General features: G+C 46.5%; 1 protein-coding gene across 1 annotated transcript; it reads right to left on the bottom strand.

Moving 5' to 3' along the window:
- Window positions 1–18,742, bottom strand: ITPRIP (inositol 1,4,5-trisphosphate receptor interacting protein). The gene is made up of 2 exons (XM_053949389.1): window positions 18,651–18,742; window positions 1–6,143 (listed from the first exon to the last, which is right to left on the bottom strand). Exon 2 carries the CDS (start codon window positions 6,128–6,130, stop codon window positions 4,481–4,483), a length of 1,650 nt encoding a protein of 549 aa, XP_053805364.1. The 5' UTR covers window positions 6,131–6,143; window positions 18,651–18,742; the 3' UTR covers window positions 1–4,480.
- Window positions 18,743–19,415: the final 673 nt, after the last annotated feature.

Genomic DNA, 19,415 nt, shown 5'->3' with positions numbered 1-19,415 from the left:
TTTAGATTTTGTACAAGATTTCCTTTATTATAAATAAAGCTGCATGAGAAGATCTATACAGATTGAACAGTGGCCTGCTATAGAAGCAGCAGTTTAAATACAGCATTGTCAATTAAGGAAGACCTTAGTCTGGAGAGTTCTGGTGTTACTGCCCATCTTGGCTGCATTGCCAAGATTCATCTCTGTACTACAGTTTTCTGAGCTAACATGTTACACACAGAGCCCCCCCACCCCAGTTCTAAAAAAAGACAAGTAATAAATAAAGCTATTTACCAGGTAGGGTCCTATGAGAGACAATTCCTCACTGAGCAGCAGCAAAGCTGTTACAGGTGCCTAAAGTCTCATTTCTTCACCACAGAGAAAACACTGCAAAAACTTTGCATCAAAAATGGCTGGTGAACAAACACCAAATCCTGCTGCTTGAATACTGGATAAAATTTTAGATCATTTTGCTAAATTACATTTTTCACCCCTGTATATACCTGTATACAGAGCAACTTGGAAAGAGAGAAACTCTTTTCTGTGCCTGTTTAACAGTGAACACCCAACACCTCCCCTCAGAAGACATTCAGCTCCTGTACAGCAGTAATAACCCTAGACCAAGACATTTTCTAAAGGCAAATGGCTCCTGAGGCTATGCTGTAGATCAGTGGTTGCTATCAACCCACCACTAATTCCATTGTTTTGACAGAGCCTGTAATAAAATATTAAAACCACAAGTTGAGGGCTCAGGGAGTGGCTGGAAACCAGTGGAAGGCACTTGGAGTTCATCTGTTGAATTCACCAGGTTAGCAAATGGCAAGAACAACATTGAGAGTCCAGGACAGGCTGTTTTCTTTTCTTTAGGATGTCTCACAGAGATCCAGGCATTGCCAAAGAGATGTTTGCTACTCAGGTGCCGTATGCAGTTTGGTTTTAAAAGAACCACAAAATCTCACTTCTACTCCCATCCTTTAAAGCTGCTTCCCATGATTATCCACCCAGATTTCAATCAAGGCCGAACTGCTCATGGGCAGCACTAAAATGTCTAAAGACATTTTTTACTGGCTGGCAGCTGATGGAACTGAATTGTCTTATAAACCTTATTTTGTAAAATGTGAGCATGGGCTTTTACTAATAGGCTCAGATCTTTGCTGTGGGCAAAGATTTGATCCAGGAGAGACAAGGAAGTCCAAGGAATGATGTGCTTCACATCATTGCCTCCTTGTACCATGGCAGAGGTGTGGTCCAAAGAAACACTTTCACACCAGCCTCTCCTCTGATGGGACATGTCTGTACCTTTGCTTTGCAAGGAAGATCTCTGCTCTGAGGCTGACTGGAGCACAGCTTATAATCACAGATAACATTTCCCCCAACAGGTGTAAGTGGGTCCCCTCACAGATCACTTTAAAGGTGCTCAGGGCAAAATGAGTATTGCATGTAGGAAAACTAAGCCAAGCAATTTGCCTTCAGTAGAGTCAAATCCATAAATTACTTGATTCAGTTCCAGCTTCTGTTCAACTAAACCCCATGGGAATCCTTCAGGGTCAGTTTGGGCGTAAGAGAGAACAGGCATACAAGTACAGAAAACAAAGAACAAAAGATTCAATTCACTTATCAGTTCAGGTTCCCTTTGAGTCTGAGCAGCAGTGCTTGGGGCTGTGTAAAGACGAGTTTGGGCACGTTTACAAGCTCGTTGCAACTGGTGTTGCAAAGCTTTGTTCTGACATTTTAATAGGGGAGTTACCTTATTCTGTTCAACAGCCTTTTCTTCTCATGGTCTTCCTGCTCAACCTTATATAAAAGTTATTTTTCAACTCTGAATGTCATTTCCTGAGAGACCTGGGTCACAAATTTGTTTCTGTTCTTTGGACAGTCTAAATTTAGACTCCTGACAGGAAATGGCAGAGAAATTCTAATTTCTCTCTGGCTGGGCTGGGAGCACATTTAGAAGCAACTTCAACCACAACTGCTCCAGCGTGACCTGCCTGCCAGCAGTGGATGTAAAGCTGGGTCTGCTACAGGCACTTTGCAGTAAACCTGGGCAGGTAAAAATGGCAAATCACCTGGGTTTGCAAACGACTTACACAGCTTCTGAGGTAGCCTCCAGGCTGCAGTACTGACCCACCCTCCCTGTACCTCTCTGCTTGTCACTACCTGCTTGCCATGGCCCTTGAGATTGCTCCTGCTCTCTTTCCTACTGGGGAAAGCCTTCTTGGCTGTACTAAGGAAAGCCAGAGATTTACAGCACTCGTTAGCGTCAGCAATTAGTCCTGCCCTGTTGCTCTCCTGGCAATCTCCCAGGCACTCATCACCAAGGATGCTGAAGCAAGCATGGATGATCCAAGACTTTTTCTTACTGGCATTACCCACCAGCCTCTTCTCCCCCATTCCTACCTACTCCTTACTTTCTGTTCAGAGATCCTACCTAACTACCTCTAGTAATAAAAGTCAAGGGAGGCAGCACTTTGGGCATAGCTCTGTCACCATCTGTGCCTTCTTATAAACCAGGTGTGGAGACAGGAGTTACAGCTTTCTCTGCCTCTGTGTGTGAAGTGTCCCTCAGAGGTGGCAGGACAGAGAAAAGCAGACACCAATGAGGTGGTGAAACAGTTTTTACCAGGAAAAGGGAAGAGAGGACATGTCTATGGAGAGTTTGCTTATCAACTGGATAAGGCTGGATAACAAGCTTAATGCTGTATGCTGTCTCCAGCAGTGATACAGGATTGACTCTTCTCTCTGACATGATAGAGAGGATTGATAAAAAGGGACATGTGGAGTGATGGTAAAAGCATCCCTGACAGGTCTTACCTCACAGAACAACCACCCTCTTGTAAACAGGATTAAGTGAAGCCCTAGTGTAAAACTTTGCAGGAAATCCTAGTGTGAGAAAATGGTAGGAAAGGCCCCCTAGCACTGGAGGCCAGGCTTCTGGGACTAGCATAAAGCAATTATGCACTGGGGCCCTGGTTTGGACCCCACACTCAGGAGGGTGAGGATCTCCTGAGTCCTCTCCTTCAGCAAAGCCACCTTGCTGGGGCTAGGCAGCCCACTGGCACAGCAGTAACCTGCTTCCTGTGGGATTTCAAGCATTTCCATTTCTGCAATGTTTTGGTTTTTGTTTTAGCACATGCCTCAAGATTCTCCCCTGGCCTGAAAGCCTGCAGCAGCTCTCCTCCTTTGCACTCCCAGCTCAGCAAATTACAGTCTACTAGTGCAGCTCCTCAGAGCAGCAGTCTTTAAGAAGATTGAGGAGAATGTATAAAGTAGCTTTTGCCTGCATATGTGGAGCAGAAGGGATGCAACATGGATCATAAGGCAGCTGCAAGCAGCACTGCCCAGATCTACTACATGCGCATCTTTTTTCATCCCTTCCTTCTCCACCCTGCTGGCCTTGGCCTAATTAAAACCATGTGCAGAGAGTCACACTCTCATTTGGAGGGTGATTGTTCACTCCTGCTACCAGACTTCTGAGATTGGCTTCATTACAGGATAGTTTTGGAGAACTGCTTCTTTCAGGAAAGCAAAATTTACAGCAGTCATAAAATCATCATAGTTTAGGCTTTGAGGGACCTTCAAAGATCATATAGTTCAAGCCCTGCCCTTCCTTTCTCTCTAGGCTGTTCTCACGCCTTAGTGCCCCAAGGTAAAGAAAACAAACAATCCAAAATGTCAGAACCCAGTAGTGGTGTTTCTTTTATCTAAGATAATAAAGGTTCCTGTTCATTGATCCATACAAAATAGGCAGGAATATAAACCATTAGCCATGTTACCATGGAAGACTTGAATGAAATGGTCTGATGACATAGACCCTGCTCTGCTACATCTTCCCACAGGAGAAAAAATGTGCAGGGGTATTTCTGAAGGACAGGACAAGTCATTTAAGTGACTGCTGCAAGTCCAATAGAGAAATATTTTTCTTTTTTTTTTTTTTTTTTTTTAACTACAGTTACCTTTTGAAGCTGTGCTTTCTTTAAGGATCTCCATCCAGTCCAGATCTTGTGCATGACCCTCCTCCTCCCCACACCAGCATGTAGACTTATGTTGAACTTCCCATTGGTCAAAGAGCTCCTGCTGTCTGCAAGCAGACAGGCTCTTTGATCCCAAGATCCTGTCTCTGATTCTCCCACTCTGTTCTTATCTCCCCCTTCTGAAGGAAATGAAGTATTTGGCCACCATCACACCCCCACCCCCATTTGCATTGCAGGCATCTGAATAAATTACTTATATTTGTTGCTCACCACTGCTGTAGCATGAGGCACAATAGAAAAAATATATTCTTAGATGCATAAAACCAAGCACAGCAGTGGAACAGAAACCTAGTTCAACACCACATCTTCCAGTTTCTCCCTATTCTCCCCCCATAGCCTCTCCCTTTCAGCAGGAACCACGGCCCAGGACTGGTTCAGCTCCAGACAAGAAGCTCTACTGGCAAAGTCAGTTGTCTCCAGGAGGCTTCAGAAAGTTGCCCTCTGGACTTGTGCTTAGAGTTTGGCTTTGGTTAAAGGGGCTCCTTATGGATCCCATTGGTGTGTGCAAGGGGAATGTGCACTGTGTACTCATTTATCAGTGCAGACATGTTCCTGAGCATCTCGTGGAACGTGTCCACCATCTTCCTGTAAATGTCCCTGCGTAGCACAAAGGGACGGAAAAGGTTGAGAGGCTCAGCCCTCTGAAATATGACGGGGAAAGCCAGCTCTGCCGGTACCTTCCCATTGCCAATAAAGAAGTGATAAAGCTTCTTTTCATGCAAACATTTTTCTAGGAATTTCAGCATGTCCTGTAGGCGGGCCTCCAGCTTTTCTGGGGCCCAGTCCTGACTGGGACGTGCCTGCAGGAGATGCAGCAGCACTGTTTTCAGGTGGTAATTGGTGAGCCCGCTGGGACCTGTGAGGCTGCACTGCTTCCCATGGAGGAAGGAGAGGATCTGAAGGCAGCTGACGTGGCAGGCATTGGCAGGCAGTGTTTTGGAGACCAGTTGGATGAACCTCCTCTCATACACTGCGAAAGTGAGAAACCAGTGGGTGCTGGAGGGGACGTCTGCTGCCAGGCTGCTCCGAGGGAAGTGGGAGATGAAGTAAACGTCAGAGTTCTCATACTGCACCACAGGGGTGAGGTTGAAGGCAATCGATTTCCCCGATTTAAATTTTATCTTCAGGGCTCCTGGCGAGTCCAGGAGGCTGAAGGAAAGGTCAAATTCGTATTTGTGGGAGATTCTGTTCCAGGCCTTGGTTACAGCAATCTGGAACCACTTCATGACTTGGTCGGCATCCAGATATTGAGTATTTTTGAAGCACAGGAGGTCTTCCATCTCACTGCTGGGCCTGGTACTACTGACATGGCTATGGAGGAGGCACAGCATATCTTCCCCTAGTTTAGTCTTGTCACAGATGCAACCTGTCACATCCTCATCTGCCCTGCACACCTTGATAGTGCCGTAACCTTGTTCATCTGGGGGAAAAGAGTCACCAGAGCACCAGGTCTGGCAGCGAAAGCAGTAAGGCTCTGGGGGAGCAAAAGGCACTATCAGATCACAGACGAAGGGTTTACGCACTCTCCAGTTCTCATACATGCTCCCCACACCCATGCAATCTTCCACTTCCATGTCAGCATCCCGGTTACAAACGCTCCTCAAGGCCTCCAGCAGGTCATCTGCAAAGCCTTCCACCATCTCCCGCATCCTGGCCATGTCTCCAGTGGTACCCAGGATACGCTTCTCATAGAAGCTGGCCAGGACAGCTTTGTTGGGCAAGGCCACTCCTTTAAATGCTTTCCCCAGGACTGCCATGTCATCCTCTTCTCCTCCTATGTCCTGCCAATTCCCTTCCTGGAAATCCTGCCTCCAGAGCTCAATCAGCAGGAAGATGACCATGGAGAGGGCAGTCCACATATCCCATCGGACCTTTTCCTCTTTGCTTTCCTCCACTACCACTGCAGCCTTTTCCAGAGCCTTCTGTGTGGCTTCCTGGTCTGCGATTTCCTGCTCCAAGCGCAACTGCTCCAGCCGCAGGCTCTCCTCCCGCTCCTTCATCTTCTGGATGATTTCTTCTGTGTTCTCGGGGACGGTGCCATTCTCCTTAGGGAAGAAGAGCGGGTGGTTGACAATAGCTGTAATCACCAGTAGGCACACCCGGAAGAGTCCCACGGGCATGGCAGTTCCTTCCCTGGAAGAGAAAGAAAGGTGAAATGACCCATGGTTTGGAATATATTCCCTCAGGTGCGAAAATGAAAGAAACTCCCCACTGCAATAAGAACTTTGACATTCTTTCCAGCCCTGGAAAAAATGCTCGAATCTAGAAACCACTAAGTGCACACCCATTTCTGCAAGTTATCAACCAACTTCCCAAAGAGGCTTTATCAGCTGACGGTGAGGATGAAAGTGGCTCTTATCAAATGAACTTTGAAAAACAGAACTCTGAAGGCACTTCCTGCTGTCAACCCACTACAATGCTGTTGGGCAGTATGGGAGGGCATGTCCTTCCTTTGCCTCTCCTTTAAAATTCCCTGGACAGAAAAGGAAAGAAAGAAGCAGGCGGAACCTCTCCAGCTGTATAAAAGCAGGACTGGAGATGAGCACTGCTTTTCCTCAACATAAAGTTAATATTTCAGATGTGGCAGGTCTGTCCTGACTACATTCCATGTTAAGTATGTCTGGGAACCCACACAGCCTGCCTGGATGTGCCCTGGATCAGGGCAACCTTTACTGCCCTGCTTGTGAGCTGCACCTGGGTGGGAACAAGCCTGCACAGTTTTGTGCTTCTAAGCAGGCATTACAGGCAAAGCTCTTCCTGCCTTTCAGCACCATCAGGATCAGGCTGTGGCAAACCCTCCTGGCCCCCAGGATGGCTCATGATTGCAGTTCCCAGAAAAAGGGCACAGACAGAGACTCTGCAAATATGGAAAGGGTTTCCTTTAGCCCAGTGGTTCTAAAAGCGTCAGACTGCTTATTTTTGTGCTTACTACATTACTGACCTGTAGTAGCACATTAGTATCTCATTTATGGCTTTGATGTAAGCCATCTCCCCCAAGCACCCCCTTAACAGCTGTGCTTGCAGCCAGCTCACTCCTATTTGCAGTGACTTCAACAAGGCTTGAGCCACATCCCAGCCATGTGGCAGCAACAGTCCTGTGTGTCAGCCCATGCACAGGCCCTTAGCATGATTGAGACCACTACGGTGTTTTGGAGTGGCTTTGTGTGGTTACTGGCTCTTCTGCTCCAACCCCACATTCAATAAAGCTTTTTGTGCCATGGGGCTCACAATGAAAGGATTTAATTCCCAACCTTCTGGGACATGGTCCCATTGCCAGGGTCTCTGCCTGGTGGTGACAAGGCCTGCTAGAGGGCTGGGCCAGATGGTGCTCAGGCTAAAGCCTGGGCTGTCTCCTCCCAGCTGGCATTTCTTCCAGCCCCATTCTGGAGGGCTGGCATCACTATCAAAAGCCCAAAGTGCCTGCTCAGGGCAGTACAATCTGAAGTTGTCACCCATTGCTGTGACGTCGGAAGCTCACCAGTCCCCCTTTCTAGCAAAATCACCTCTCAATCCTAGCACAGGAAGATCAGAAGGACAAGATGGACAAGCAGGGATATTTCTTCTTCCAGCTGGGAAATTTTAGGACAGCTGCTTTAGTGTCTCAAAAGTGCTTGCAAGAGAAGGGCTTCTGTTACAGAAATAAAGTCTACCAATAACATATTTCATCAATCAGACCAGAAATAGCAATCTCATTCCTAAGTAATTCTGCTGTGGGAATGAAGCTGTTTCACAGAGAGCCAAGAGATGGTGAGGCACTCTGTGTGCTCCAGGGGCTCAGGGCTGTAATTCCCACCCCCTGGAATAGCTCCTTCCTGGCTTGAACCCAGCATGTTTTGGTGCCACAGCAATCCTGCTGTCCCAGCATCTGGGCAAGAAGGAAAATATCTCTGGCAATCTCATTTATGCCTCCACAGGGCACACAATAAAGACAGATCCACCCCAGTGGACCTTGTTATTGTAACTGCACAACAAACTGCTAGTTTTGATTGCAGGAACCTGGATTTCCTTAATGTGAGCATTTACAGTACATGGGAACTGTATCCTTCAGCACACAATTATCTTTACTTATGAGAGGGCTGGGACTGGAATAACAAGGGAAGGGAACAGGATTGAGATGCATTGTCCAAGCAGCAAGAAAATTCACACGGTGCTCAGGATAATGCTCCATGCCCCTCCCTGTGTAACAATTACCAGCTACCCCTTTTTTAGATCCCATGCACATGCATAGATGAATGTTCTTATGCAGACATTGCTCTGGAAATAGTTTGTGGCCCTATCTTGTCCTTTTTTACATTTACATTAACTCTTTAATTCATCAGGCAATGAATTAAAGCTGAATTAATGCCCAAATCTGGGTGTTCCAGTTATTCTGTGAGCTCCACGCCTGGCAACATTTTCAAAATAAACTGGGGTCGCCCTGCATTGCAAAGGGTTTTATCAGTTTGCTGGGGCAGGGCAGGAAGTGCTGGTGAGTTCCTTTCCTTAGTGCTACCCTCTTGCAGACCACGTGTGCCTTCCAGGCTTAAAAATAACATGGCCAGGGGCCAGGTGCCTCCTTCTTGCAGTCTTGACCAGGATGACATCACTGCTCTGCTCTGCTAGACCACTGTCCCTGCAGATGAAGTGTTTTACTGTTACCACATTACTTCTGAGGTGTGTAAGGCTGAAACAATCAGCTTCCTTAAGATGTTCTTTCTCATGCCCAGCTGCCCATGGGCACACTGCTGCCACAGGTTACCTGTCCCAAAGCTCTGCTAGCAGCAGGGGTTAGGCCAGACCTCGCCAGGTCCATCAGTGGATGGCTCAGCTGGATTCATTCAGAGGGTTACACTGACATTCTAGGATACCCCAGCTCATTTTGCAGCAACCTCTTCCCTCAGCAAGCACTACAGGTATCAGCCTCTGGAAACTGGAAGTAACAAGATCTTCAGATCACACTGATTTGCAAGAGGCATGTCTGTTTTCAGCCCAGAGCAAGTTCTGCTGGCCAAAACTGCCCTTTTGCTACTGCAGCTACTCACTCCAGAAAATGAAGCCAAACATTAACCTCAGTTAAGGCTAATGCTGCCCAGTGGCCAAAGTCAGTGGAGCCTGCCCTTGGCAGCAGCCAGGGTGGTACAGGCAGAGCATTCCCACACCTCTCAGACACAGCTTTCCTGGCTAATGTGAAAGACTCAATAATACAGGTGAAACCAGTAGCACTGCCTGCTACGGCGCTCCAGCATTCCCCGTAACAAAGGCTGCTCTTTTCCCTTGCTTTTAACTTCAGCCCAAGCTATTTAAGTCTGATAAAAATATTTATGCCGGCTCAGGCTGAGACAGCTTTTGTGTGGGGAGGAGGGAGGGAGTCCAAACCATTCCAGGCTTGACACTAAGAAAGAGAAATGGCATTTTTTCAATCTACGCATCAAATTTAGCAATGTTTCAAATATAGGGGAAAAAATAAAAGGTATTTTTAAGTTTTAAAGTAGCAAGTTCTCAAAGGAATCTGCAACCTTTTCTGAATTTCTAACCCTGACAGTTTTTTCCCATTTAGAGTATAAACAACATCTGGATTCAGTAACAGGCTTACATCCTACCTACCTTATCTGCAGACCCTCTTGTGGCAGTCCTGGGGCTCCAAAGACCCCCAGAGGGTGCTGTGGTCACAGGTAGGCCACTCCTGCCAGCAGCCAAAGCAGCCCTTGCTCTGCTCCCTGGGCAGTTGAGAATGCAGAGACCCCTCTTTTCTCCCGTGGGCACAAAGCAGGGAAAGGTGTAGGAAGACCAAAGAGAGCTGCTTGGGAAATGAAGAAAGGCCAGAGTATGTGAAACCTCACTGTCTTGATGCGAAGCTGTCTCTGCTCACTGCCCAGCATGTGATGCTACTTGTTCAAACCTGACTCTGGCACTAGAATTCGTTTCCTTCTGGGCTTTTCTGTGGCACTCACTGCTGTAGTGACTAGGGGCTTCACTAAGTTTAAGGTTAATGATCACTGCACAACCCTGGGAAGTGAGGAGGCAGGCACCATCCACCCTCCAGCTGAGAGTGAGGTTTCAGAGAGATAAAAACAGCTGATCACTCTGTTGCCTGATTACAAACAATCAGCTGCATCCTGCAGCACTTGGCATGTTCAAAGGGTCCACCAAGAACACCCATAGCCCTCCACCCTCAGCTCCCAGGCAGGTTAGGTCTCATCCTTTCAAATCTGAAGCTGCCTCCCCAGCTTGGAGGATCCTGACCAGCTCCAGAACAGGTCCTGGATGATGCAGGAAGCCCCAAGAGAGGAAGGGGAATGATAATGCTGCTGTCATGCAGTTCAGGTTGGTGCCTTGAAGTCACAGCAGAAGGAGGCCAGGTCTCACCCTAGCTGATCTGAGAGCCTTTGCTGCACAATTTACTAATGTTTGGCTTGCTGAAGCACAGTTCCAGGTAGCACAGCATAAGGAAAGGGAAGCAGCACAGGAAGAAGCCTTCACAGAGCCAGGTAGCAGCAGCTCCACCTTCAGCTTCTCCTCCTCACCTGGGAGCATCACAGAGCTCATCCAGGGTTTGTGTGGACCAGCCTGAAGCAGCTGCTGCCCTGTGGCAATGTGTGCCCCTTCCCAAGCCACCCTGTCACAGGGGATTTCCTTGAGGGACAGCAAAGTCCTTCATGGAGATGATGATGCTCAAAGTCATAACAATGTCCTGTCCCTTCCAGCTACATGTGCTTAATTTCTGATGTCCCTAAGCCTTCCTCACACCCTTTTCCATAGCAGCTTCAGAACCTTTTGCCTCCTGCTCAGCCTGGCAAAGGAAAGAAAGAGGTGGCAGCTTGCAGCTTGCCTCTCCAGGCTGCTCATGTGCTCTGAGCCCAGATAACCCTCCACCTTCTCTGATGACAAGGGAAAGTATTTCCCTATCATTAAAAGTGCCTTTATTTACTCAGGAGTTCCTGATGCAGCTTTATTTTTTCATCCATTTTATTCCTCTAAATTTTGAATCATGGTAAGCAAAACATGCTCTGGTTGGTGGTCAGCAATAAACCAGGCAGGAGTGAGCTGAAGCTTTGATTCTTAAATTGGGAAAACCTGAGTCAAGCCACTGAGTGCAGTTCAGTATTACACTGGAACACGCCAAGACATCACTTACAACACGCTCGATTGCTTCCTGCAATCTGGCTGACACAAAAGGCAATGAATAGGTGGCTGCAACATTGTGTTTTGCTTTGGTAGGCTGCAAGAAAAGAGGTATGTCAAGTAGATGATAGAAAATACAGATGGTTGGGAGGCTTTTTTCATTGAAAGCTGCCAAAGTTTTGAAACCAGTACTTTCATGGGAACAAGTATGATTTCTGACTCTCTTATTGGGAAGGTCCTTGAGATTTGGAAAGGACTCTGCTACTTGTTTTGACTGCAGAAATTAACAGGTCAAACCAGGCACTAAGCTGCAACTGGGACTTTCTTACTGGGAAGATGTGAACCTCAGTCTGAGGGGTTTCAGACCCAGCCCCGCCGTGCTTCCTCATGGTTGAGCTTCTGGGAGCTCTGTGATTCCTTCTCTTGCTGTACAACAGTGAACAAATTACCTTTTGGCCTTTGAGTGTTTAGTCTTAAAAAGCTTCTGCTGCATATATGAAGATCAGTAAAGTAATAAAAGTTTGCTGAAAGCCCCTAGTAATGCACCATATCCTTCTCCAATTTGCAAATATCACTGCTACCTCTACAGGTATTCACAGATACGATCCAGCTACCACTGACAGAAATCATAGTTTCTCTTAGTGGGGACTACAAGCTCTGATTTGTAAGAAACTTGCACAATGACAGAGAAATGGGAATTACAGAGATGCATGTCAGTATTATTGTTAGTGCCCAAAACCTGGACAGATGCAGTTCCTTAGACAACCCCACACCCACATAGCACAGACAGGAAAATAAGGGATAAAAATCCAATTCAGAGCCTGAGCAGCACCAACTTGTGCTGTTCTTTCAGCCCCTATGAATTAAGCTGTGTGCAGGACATCAGTGGGATGAGATGTCAGCTGGGACAGAACAGTGCAAGCTATAGCAGCTCTAACTCATGTTCTGACTTGTTGTTCAGCATTAAATTAGCTACAGACAAAGTAGGGAATTCCAGCTGCCAGCACAATCACAGTTGGTTCAGCACAGACAGGTGGGACTGGGCTCTGTCTTTGGCTCTCTACCAAAGCTTCAAGTGGGGAAGGACCAAATGCACCAATTACATGAGGTGCAGGGGCCTGGATGTTGAGACTGGTAACACAGCCACGTTTAAAACCAGAACAAGCCAACTGGTCTGCACAGGACTATGGCAGTCAGGTATGGCAGAGAACTGCCTTCCAAACCATGCCTGGAAGCCACACCCCAGATTAGCTGCTTGGCCACAGCACAGCAGTTGGACAAGGCCACTTGCCTGACAGCTATTGTTCTGCTGTTTGACTAGAACATGAGCCTCTCGTAACATCCGTGGACATCCTGTCCCAGGCCTGCTGCAGTGCCAGCAGGGTCAGCCGCGCAGCCCGAGTCGGACATCCTGCCCAACAGGTCTGCTGCGCACTTTCGGAAACAATATGTTCCTCCTGGGGGTCACCAGATCAGGTATTTCCAAGGAAATGCTGATGCTCATCCTGTGTACAGGACTAGATAGCCCTCCCTTCCCACGGGCAGGCGGGTTCGGGGGGAATAAGCACGTGAAGGGCACTGAGAGTGCTCTGGAAGCAGATACTGCTGTGCAGTCCCAGGTCCAAACAAGAGACTTTGTCAGCTTCTCTCCAAGCAGAGGAGTGCTTGACTGGCCCTAGGAAACATAGGTAGTCTCTCTCCTGTCTTCCAGTCATGTACTGCCTTTGCCATCAGGAAGCTTTTTTTCAGGCCTTGTTATATCTCCCTTGCTGCAGTTTGAACCCCCTAGCATTCCAGTGCCCACTGTGGGTATAAGTAGGATGGATTCTTTTTTTCTTCTTGCAGGAGCACCCAGGATGTGCAGAGGTACTCCCGTCCTGCCTCAGCTTTCACTGTATACAGGTGCATTTACAAGCTATTGGCATAAAATCCCACGTTCCCCCTTACCCCAAAGCCTAGACAGTACAAAGTATTCTTCCTGGCTCAAAGGGAGCTATTTGCCTTCTAGGGCTCTTTTCCAAAACCCACAGAGATATGTCACGTGTTAGATTTTCAGTTTCATCAGCAAGTGGGGATTTATTGGGCCCATTTCTAAGTCATTGTTTCTCAGTGCATACAGGTATCATGCCACTAATCAAATCATGCCACTAATCAAAACACTAATCAAAACATGATCCTCTTCCTGCCCCAGGAGCCAGCAGCCACCATTAAAGACAGCTTTAACAACTAATGAGTAACGCAGAGACACGTCATGTCCCCAGGGCACTCACTGTTTACTCCTTGCAAGGCTGGACCCAGGAGAGGGTGCCTGTGGAGACCAGGAGACAGCCAACTGCATGAGGAGTGTGTTACTCAGCATCCTGCTCATTGCCTGAATGTGTTTTTATTGCTTTTTGACTATGCAAGCCTGCTCAGCTCTTGTCAGCAAGCAGGACAAATGCAGTCTGTAGAGTGCCTTGGGTTCCCTTTGCTATGGCCAAGAAGGGGCTTTAGAAATTGGAACATAGTGTTGGCTGCAGGAGAGGCAGGAGGGCAAAGGTAGGAAGTGTGTATGTGACTTCCACCCACGGATTGAGCTGTTGTAGTAGGACCACAGCCAGGAACAGCTTGTGTTTTTAAGCCAAATAAATTTTGTTTGGTTTTGTCTGTTAATAGTGAGGAAAACTGGAGTAACTGGAGTAGACCAAACTTTTGTGGGTTTTGGGTTCTTTCTGGTTTTGTTTTTTTTTTTTTTTTTTTTTTAAGAGGAGAAAAGACACAGGCAAAGAAAAAAAAACCCTTAGCTTACCACCCTTACATCACCCTCCTCCTCCAACCCAACACGATGGGAGCCTGGGCAATAGTTGGTCATTCCCTTGCACAATTTTTCATCAGCACAGATGGACAAACACCCCTGCTGCTCCATCAAAAGCCTGATAGTGTCAACCACAATGGATGGAGCACTCTCACTGCACAGATCCTCTCTGGCCTCCACCTGGTGCTGGGCCTTGCTCTGGCTGTCACTCCCTCAGCCACACAACAGCTCCTTGCACGTGAGGCAGCCATGGCTCACAGATCCTGCCTGGCAGTCTCCTCAGGGAGAGGTGGTGAGTAGAGAAAAAGATCAATTGTCAAGATGTTTCTTTAAATCTGCCCTCCTTTTCCTTGCTTAATTCTCAGCAAGGTGGAAAAACCCCACACCAGTGTTGTTAAATCAGGCAGTGGTTACTCTGGCTCTCCTCATCCTGTGGTAAGCACATGCATCCTTGTACATTCAACTTAATTGTGCACCCATTGGAACAAATGCTTTGGTATTAAAATAATTGGTGGAACCATTATTAGAAAGTTGATTTCCCAGCAGGGATACAGTACTCCAGCACATCTCAGAAGAGCACATGTGGATGTTGGCAGGGCTCAGATATGACTTACAGAGTGATTACATTTTATATGTTAACTAGAAAGTCCCATTTTGGTCATGAATGATGAGCACTTACACATTACAGACAGTAGAAAGCACAGTAGTCACCAGACACTTCCACACTGAGACGCTGAACAAAAACACAGCAAAAAGAAATTATCGTCTCGGGTTGGGAATTTGGCTGATCTGAGATCTTCCACTCCATCACAGTCTTGACTCAGTGACAAAGCCACACTCATAGATCATGAAACCTGCAGGCCCAGGTATCTGCTTAAAAAGGACCGAAAACTACTGGATGGGATTGAAGGTTTGTGTGATATTGGAACATTGTTTTGCTAACTAGTCACTGCTGTTTGTATTCAAACAATAGGGAAATAACTCTATTTAAAAGCTGGCTATTGTTGCCAAAACAACCACAGAAATCAAAAGCAATGCTTTATTCCATTGCCTGAAATTCCAGCTTTTTTTTTTTTTAACACAATATAGTTCTTTAAATAAAAGTTAAAAACAAAACACAACCCAAACGACTGTGAAAGCCCCTGCAGGGATGGGTAGAGGGTGTGGAATGAAGAGAGAACAAGAGCACTTTTACTGCATTGCCCCATTTCCTTGCCCCTCACCAGGATGACTCCCTGATCTAAGCAGAGACACTGTGCATCATACACAGCCTCTGAGGAAGAATCAACTCTTACTTCATTACCTAGTGATTCTAGGAAAGATCAGAAGAAACAACACAAATGCTTTGGGAAGCAGAAATCCCAGTCTTGGCTCACTTACCATAAACCTAAAAACTGCCAAGGCAGACGCATGCACAAAAATATGTTGGCTGCAGAGTACTTCTGGCTAATCCTGCTCTTCAAAATGAGTTTGAATAAATAAAAATCAGCAGAAGAAAGCAAAGTCATACAAGAAAACAAACTGCCCCACTTCCGTACAATATTTCCATGAAGCTCATCCTTTCAGCATCCATGGCCACCAATCCAGAGCCATCTTCATCCAAGGGAATGACTCAGAGACAGGCTATTGCTTCATGCACACATATTTAATAATTTTCATGTGCTCTCTGCTCGGTCCCCTCTTCTTACCAAGAAAAGGAAATATCTCTAAGCTCTTTGTTTTACTGAAGAATTTGTAAACTGAATGCTGGGAAGAATAACTCAAAAAAGACTCAAGGGGAAAGGAGCGATGTAACTTGCAGTGCTGCAGCAGAAATATCAAACACACATATATTAAGGTTGTGAAGCCACGTGGTTTTCATTTGGGATGTGTGGGGTGAGCACATACGATTGCTTTCTTTATACTCTCAGCACAACAAAGGAAGGCTTTGTTTGAAAGCCAAGGGACAGCCTCTCGGCTCACTTAAAGGCTAAGTTACAACCTACTGGGAACTGTGAGTCATAGCTGTGGGGCCCTGCTCACAGGCACAAAACCCCCTCTGCTGCAGCAGGCAAGGAGCTCAGCAAGGAGCTCCACATGGGAGACCCAAAGCGTCCAGGACTAGCAGCAAATACAGGCTGAGCTGAGAGCACGTGTTGTGGATGACTTAGCACACAAACACATCCCTTTCTGTCAACATTTCTGCTGTAACTCTGTCAGAGTGTGAGATCATAACCCTGCACCTATTCCAAGAGCACGATGCAGCTATGACTAACAGGAAGGTGGGATAAACATAATCCAAACACCTTCAGACCATCTTTTGATTTTGGCTGCAGAAGAGCATGGCCATGATTCTTAGACTGAGCATAGCCAGCTCACTAGGTGGGACCACACTAGAGCTCTGTCCTTAAGTCACCTACTGTGCCAAATAATTTGTGTTATTATGTGTTACAGGAGGGGAGGGTCAACTGATGGACTTCAGTTACACAAAATAAAGACATCCATTCTTGCCCCTGCAAGACTGGAAGATAAGGGTAAGTTTTAATTACCATGCATGAGTTGCAATCTGCAGTGCAGAGGTGTTTGTGTGCTGCTGAAACTTCAAATATTTTCCCTCACATTTCCAATAGTCCCAAGGTACTTGGTTGCTAAATCCCCAGAGGGCTTTAGAAATCAAATTCTCCTCTGAAACCAGTGGCAGTAAGGTGCCTGAACATCCAGAAGGAAATAGATTAGGATCAAAGCATTCTGGGTGCACATACAGAAGACCAAGCCCCTCTGAGAAGCATTATAGTGTGAATATCAAGTGTGACATTTTAGGCTTGAGAACATCTCCTTAGCTATGCCTCTGGTACGTGTTAACAATCTACAAGAGCTTAAAAAATAGGAGGAAAAAGAGGTCTGAAAAAGCAATAGAGTTTCTTCCCTCTGCCTACACGCATGGCTTACACTGTGCCTGGATGATTTCTGGCAAGTCTTTGTTTACTTTGTTCTGAAAAGCTTCCAGCAAATCTCTGCCTCCCAAGGCAGTCTAGACTGCTGCTTAGCTGCCCCTACCTGCAGGAAAGTCTCCTTATCACTGCATGCGCTTTTTCCAAAACAAGCTGTTTGGATCCCTGCTGGGATCCTGGCACAGGCAGGTGGTATCTTGTCTTAGGGAGCTACTTTACCTACTTGCAGACAGCGTGGAAACCATTTGCTCCCACTCCTCATCAGGTGCTCACCACTCACCACCAAACCCTCTGCAATTTGGAAGAACTGAAAGCAAGGCACTCTCAAGCTGATTTACACAGTTTTTTCTGGGTTTTATCACAAACTCTGCCTTTTCAACTGAAGGCACCCACCATCCCCAGAGGCAACCCAGGGAAAGATGAGTTGGTTACACAGGTGGCTCAGCTGACACCTTATAACTCATGTCCCTTTTCCTGCTCAGGCACAATAACCTTCTCTACGTGCTCTTCCCCTGGTTTCAAAAGTGAAGGAACAGTAACAGTTTTCCTTTGCCAGGCAACCAGAATAACCCAATGAGTTGGAGACTGTGCCTAGCAGGGCCTAAATTCTGCAACAGCTGGCTGCAATGGTCCTCATCCTTGCCAACATCATGCTTGGTTTTTCTGAGCCACATACATGGCAGTGGGATGCATCAGATGTTTTCTGTATAACTGCTGAAAAAGCATTGTGCCTTGAGGCAAATATTGCTGATACAAATAATGTGCTAGATCAGCCAGAAAAACCTGCCTCTGGAGGAGGGACAATAATGAAACAGGGTGAATGGAAAGGAAAAAGAGAAAGAGCTTCATTTACACACAGTAGAATGGCAGTGGGCCAACTCTCACAGCTTTGATCGGGACTGGCTGGAGGAGCATGCCAGGGAACTCTCTGAGCTGAGCTTTGCTAGAGCAGAGCAGCTGTTTGAACTCTGTGATGGGAAAAAGGGGACAGACACCATCCAACACAGATCCAGAATAAATAAGTTAAAAAAAAAAATCACGTGGAGTGCATGAACTAACAGGTACACAGAGCTGTAGCTGTGGCAGCCAGGACTCCTGCTCTGGCAGCTCCCTCTGTCATCAGTTCCAGTTCTTGCCCTCCCACCACTGCTACCCGTAGAGCCTCCTGTCACACACTCACAGAGCACCACTGCCAGACATCTTGGTTTCACCCAGTTCTCCTTTCAGTGTGTTTTCATACAAACATGAAAACTCTACAAGTCGTCGCTGGCTTGTGAAAGCACCATTTCCTTTTGTCTGCCTCTGCTGTCACCCTTGATCATCTGGAAATTGTCCAAGCACTTCCAGGCATCTGCTCTCCCTCTAACACTTAGAAGAGGGGAATTCCAGTACTTTCTCAGTCTGGGTAAGGTACTTCTGGCAAGTTCTCCTCCACACTAGAAAATGCATCAATGGCTGATGTCAGCAAAGCTTTGGACCCTTTGGTTCCCCTCTGCCATCACTCTCTGACTAGATCCAAACTGTACCAAGCAGTTAGGTAAGACCAATTTTATATTGGAAGTCCAAAAGTAAGAAGCTTTTAACACTTTTTCCACACTGAAGCCATTTCCAAATTAAACCTTCACAACATTGCTACTTTTGCTTTGCAAGAAGCTGTCTGTACCTCATGGCTGGGAACATTTCTAAAGAATGAGCCACACCAATTTCCTTTCAGCATTTCTGCTGCAAGGCTCAATATCTCCTAGTGAGAGCCTATCAAGAAGCTTTTTAAATCACATCAAATCTGGAAGAAAGAATGACACCTGGAGCACTTACCTGCTACACAGCTTTGCAGGTGCTCATTAAACTTTGCATTACTACTATCACTGTGATGCAGAGAAGACTAAATTCAGTCACCCGCCACTGAAGCACAGCCAGGAAGTCTGCAAAACACAAAGAGAATGAATGAGGAAGTGCAGGCAGATGGGTACATAATTCAGTTATCTAAATTACAGATTGATTAAAAGAGAGATTAACTCACCCCCTTACCTAATAAAATGATCATTAAGGCTCAAGAGACCAGGAATAATCAGTTTGAAGTGATCAGGGAAGAGTTAAAACACTGGTTCTCCCATGGGTGTCGGCAAGCAAGGACTTCCCTCCTCTGACTCTATCCTCTCCCACCAGCACTCTCCTTTTAAAAAGGATTAGGGTCAAATGAGCAGCTGCATAAGTGCAAGGGTTGGGGCAGTTTTGTCTGGGATTGGTTTGTCTAGAAAAGGCAGCTAGCTGCTGTAAGCAGCTTGTAAGGTAGAAATACTTGCTCGGGGAGTTGGGTTTACAGAGCAATGGGAGAAACAGAAAACAGAAGAGGCAGGAAGCAAGGGCAAGAGCACAGGAAGATGTGAAACACAGAACCGCAAAAGATAAACTACAATATTTTAGGATAGAGAAGTGAAGAAATTTCATATGCAACAGGAAACAACCAGAAGGAGGAGAAGACCCAACATGCTGGTTGTAGGCAGACAACAGAGACATTCCTCCTCCCCAGCCCATTTGTGTGCAGATGGGGAGGAGGAATGCACTACCCTCATTTCCAGC

This window comes from Vidua chalybeata, chromosome 8 (assembly GCF_026979565.1).
Source record: "Vidua chalybeata isolate OUT-0048 chromosome 8, bVidCha1 merged haplotype, whole genome shotgun sequence".
Lineage (NCBI taxonomy): Eukaryota > Metazoa > Chordata > Aves > Passeriformes > Viduidae > Vidua > Vidua chalybeata.
The sequence above is the reverse complement of the archived record's forward strand: the minus strand, read 5'-3'. Positions and strand labels throughout refer to the sequence as shown.

Bases quoted from the DNA above. Each gene is read 5' to 3' on its own strand.
- ITPRIP (XM_053949389.1), bottom strand. From the start codon at position 6,130: ATGCCCGTGGGACTCTTCCGGGTGTGCCTACTGGTGATTACAGCTATT.